At 64.2% G+C, this 3,911-nt stretch overlaps 2 protein-coding genes across 2 annotated transcripts in view; one reads left to right on the forward strand and one right to left on the reverse strand.

The window, feature by feature from the left end:
* Positions 1-143: 143 nt before the first annotated feature.
* Positions 144-410, forward strand: MNEG_11504 (hypothetical protein; the record flags this gene model as incomplete). The annotated part of the gene is made up of 1 exon (XM_014040023.1): positions 144-410. The coding sequence occupies one exon, from the start codon at positions 144-146 to the stop codon at positions 408-410; it is 267 nt and encodes an 88-aa protein (XP_013895477.1).
* A 1,451-nt stretch (positions 411-1,861) lies between these two features.
* Positions 1,862-3,911, reverse strand: part of MNEG_11505 (hypothetical protein) — a gene marked incomplete at both ends in the record, with an annotated part of 5,579 nt that continues 3,529 nt past the window's right edge. Inside the window, 4 exons of the mRNA XM_014040024.1 lie at positions 1,862-1,953; positions 2,229-2,342; positions 2,605-2,725; positions 2,931-3,010. Of these exons, the coding sequence (XP_013895478.1) occupies positions 1,862-1,953; positions 2,229-2,342; positions 2,605-2,725; positions 2,931-3,010 (407 nt within the window). The remainder of the gene's footprint in view (positions 1,954-2,228; positions 2,343-2,604; positions 2,726-2,930; positions 3,011-3,911) is intronic.

Genomic DNA, 3,911 nt, shown 5'->3' on the forward strand with positions numbered 1-3,911 from the left:
GCGCGTGGGCCGCGGGCGCGCTCGCGCTCGCGCGGCGCGCGCTGAGGGGGCGCAGCTTCACGGGGACCGCGTGGACGGCCGCATTCCTGTGGTCGTTCCTCCTGATTTCGGAGCTGCGCCTGTTTCCCCAGGTGCCCCTCTGCATGCTGTCCTATGCGTCGCTGTTCCTCGTACCTTGGCTGTACGCGCAGTTCAAGGGGCCGATGGACTTCGTGGTTTACGAGGCAGTGCACTTCGCCGCGGCCCTCGTCGCCGGCGGCGGGCGCGCGGCGCTGGCGCTGGCGGGGGGCGCGGGGGTCGCGGGCTACCTGGCCGCGGAGGCGGCCGGCGGCAGCGTCGTGGTGAGGGTCACGGGCGGCGCCGCCGCGGCATTTGGCGCGCTCGTCTGGCGCGCTGCCGCGGCGGCCTGATGACGGGTGGACTCACGGCGTGCGCGTGCACTTTGCCACATGCCGGCCGGGCCATGGCGTCCGAGGTTCTTATTGGCGGCCGAGCTGGCGTCGCAGCTTTTGCTGTGGTATGATCGCCGACGGCCACCACCCTTGACACACGCACGCCGGGTGCACCATCACGCTCGCCTGACACAAGGGCTGTGATCGGCGGACCTGCGGCACACTTCTTTTGAGGAAAAAATCACGCTGCGGCTTTGATTATGAGCTGAAACCTGCACTAAAAAGCACCGCGCCCTTCAGCTGCTGTTCTCTCTGACTGAGGCCCTGGGCTCCTCTTACACCGTGCCCGCCGTTGTCCGCGCCAGTGCTGCGTGCACAACGCGGCGCGGGCGCGTTCCATCTCATGCAGTGCGCGTGCATGCACATTGATTGTATTGCAATGCCCTGTGCACATGCCAATTTGATTGATGCACCTGATTTGACGACGTCCTCTGTCAGATGTGACCATGAGTCTCCCAAGCCGTGATCTCGCCAGGGCCTCTATTGTGTACGTTGACTTTGCCGCCCTGCGTCACTTTGTGGCTATTTATGGCGCACGCAGTCGTCAGCGCCGCCGCCACACCTGTTCCCCCCCCTTACCCTCCGCAGCATTCGCGCACGCCTCGTTGCGGGCGCCGAAACACCGCCGCACTCGTCTGGACTGGTTTGTGGCGCACAAGTGGGCCTCCTGTTTGCCTCACCCCAACATCTCCATTGTTTTGCCATGACTTGTGGCACCCTTTACCGTTTGTCTGGCGGCAGATGTCTCAGCAACGCGTGGCGTCAGGCAGATGGCATGCAATGCACAGGGCATGCCCTGTGCACTGCATGCTGCGAGCTTAATTTGCACCCGTTTGCCACCACGCAGAATTGCTGTTGCGTCTGGTCCCGTCGCTCCCAACCTTCACGAGCGGGGCAGCCTCCGTTTACATTCCCCCCGGTCTGGCTTCCATAATCTGCCTAACTGATCTGTTCTGTGTAAGGAGGACAACTGCTAATACTCGCTGACCGCCACAGGTTATTGATCGCTGTATGTTGCCAAGTGTGCTGAGCGCCGATTCTCCCAGGCGACTACCTGCTTGTGGCGGGCTGCACCCAGCTTGCTGGCCCTGATGTGTCAGCATTGTGTGCTGACACATCCAGCCAGCTGCATGTAGCACGGAGCGAAGCGGCTGGGCAAGCCGTTTGTGGCCGGATACAACAGGTCTGGCACCGCGAGCACAGCGGTGTTAGGTCAAGCCTGCATCTGATATTGCATCCTGGCAAACAAACCTGGCCACAAACGTGCACGCGGGAATTGTCACGGCCATCGAACAGCTACAGTCAAACAAACCGATTTGAGGCAGCCACCGAGCCACACCACTCCAATCCAGGACGCGAGACCCAACCAGATTGCATGATCGGGCCAGATCGCACCAGATCCCACCAGATCACGCCTCCTCCACCAGCTCCTGGTCCTCCAGCTCTGGCAAGGGGAAGCGCAGCACCGCGGCTATCCCACTTAGCTGGTTGAGCTGCTCGCCTGGCGGGCGGGAAGGGGTGGGCGAAGGGTGGCGGGTACGGATTGGAGCAGTGAGGTTGTTCGGCTGGTCGGGATCACGGCGAGAGCTGTGAGGCGGCAGGAGGGCACGCGGTTTGCGTGGCAACTCGGCTCGCCGAAGGGCCTCTCCTGGGGTACCGCTGGGAGGTGCCTGCGCTGCTGAGCCACGCGTGATGGATCTTTTGGCTCTCAACAGCACTCTCGCGAAGTGCACTAAAAGCACTCCTGGCGCGCCGCAGGCGGGCCGGCAGCCCCACCTGACACGTGCATGGATGAGAACACCAGGGCCTCCCCTCCCGCCGCCTGCACCCCCTCCACCAGCGCGGCGTACTTCTTCCGCTTGGCCACGTCGTTCACGCGAAACAGCTTGTCTGGCGGTGGCGGTGTCGTGGCGAATTGAGGGCGATGGGACGCGACAGGAGGCGGCCCACGGGTTTGAGGCATGGGATGCGGCCGCATTCGCAAGCTGTCGAGGCTCGAATTGTGGGCGTGGGCGACACGGCGCTTGCCCATCGATGATGCACATGACCGCCAACCCATCAAAGGCAGCGAACGCCACAAAAGCGCCGGATACGGTAGCACCCTCATGAACAATCTCGGCCGCAAACGCAGGCGGATCGCACCCCCACGCACCCGATATGAGGAGCGTCTGGATGGCCCCCAGCTCCGCCGCTGCCAGCACGTGGCCCGGACCGTAGAACGCCCTCGCAGGGTCGTTTGACAGCATGTCGTAAAACTCCTTCAGGGCTGTCACCTGGTAGGAGCCAATAGGTGGGAGGACAAACGGGCTTTTCAGGCGCGGTTTCACGACATGGCTGTGATGCTGGTCAAAGTAAGCTTGTGCCGGGATGAGAACCGCTTACGTGCCCCAGTGTGTTGCAGCAAGCTGTGAAGGTCCCGGCTGTTCCAGGCACCGCGCTCCCCACCCAAACGCCCGCTCGCGTCTTGCAGTCACCCACCTCGCGCGCCGCCTTGGTGTCCTTGATCTGTGAGGCGATGGCCGGCAGTGACAGCACCTCCTTCAGGGAGTGCTTGTAGGCTGAGGACGCCTTGGGGCAGGGGGCGATTGCGGGCGGTTGGAAGGCGGTCGGAAGGCGGTTGGCAGGCGGCCGGGAGGCGGTTGGGAGGCAGTTGGGAGGCGGTTGGGAGGCAGTTGGGAGGCGGTTGGGAGGCAGTTGGGAGGCGGTTGGGAGGCAGTTGGGAGGCGGTTGGGAGGCAGTTGGGGGTTGGTGATAGTACGGAGGTGGGGCGATTGAGAGGTGGTCGGGAATCTGTGGGGACACGGATCACAGGTGCCATGGGGCCGGGTGAAGGGCGGCGATCAAACTGCGCGCTGAGGGAGCAGCCGGCTGCAACGACACATTCGCCTAGAAACCACGGTCAGGGGCGCAGCGGCGAGCAGCCGACAGAACGCTTTTCCAACACGCTTGCGGCCCGCGCGCTCCCGTGACACCCCGGGGCCCAAACCACGACCCACGGCCCCCGCCTCCCCTCCCCCGTCACCTGTGCGACCACTATGCGCGCCCTGTTCTCTATGAGGGGCCGCACCTCCCTCTTCACAGCCTCCGCATCAAGGTACGACCTTTGAGGGCCGCAGTGGTGGTAGTGGAATGGTGCGTTGTGTGTGGTTGTTGATGCGGGTCGAGGGGCGGGTGCGAGCGGGTTTGGTCAAGTGTACTAAGTCGCCGGGGCGGGCCTGTGGGCAGAGCCTGCGGCGCTTGGCACGGACTCAGTTTCGTGCGCCGCACGGCCGCGACGCTTGCGATATGCCGCTCAGCTCCACGCGCTGCCCCCTTGTTTCCGCCCTGTCCTCATCCTCGGCGCCCTGCTGTAAGCCACCAACCCACCCCCCCTTCCAGGCAGCCCATTCCCCCTGAATGCCCACGGGAGCCCCTCCCCCCAACAGCCCCGGCCCACTTGAAGCTGTCTTTGGCGAACCC

The sequence above is a fragment of the Monoraphidium neglectum genome (assembly GCF_000611645.1).
Source record: "Monoraphidium neglectum strain SAG 48.87 unplaced genomic scaffold scaffold02774, whole genome shotgun sequence".
Lineage (NCBI taxonomy): Eukaryota > Viridiplantae > Chlorophyta > Chlorophyceae > Sphaeropleales > Selenastraceae > Monoraphidium > Monoraphidium neglectum.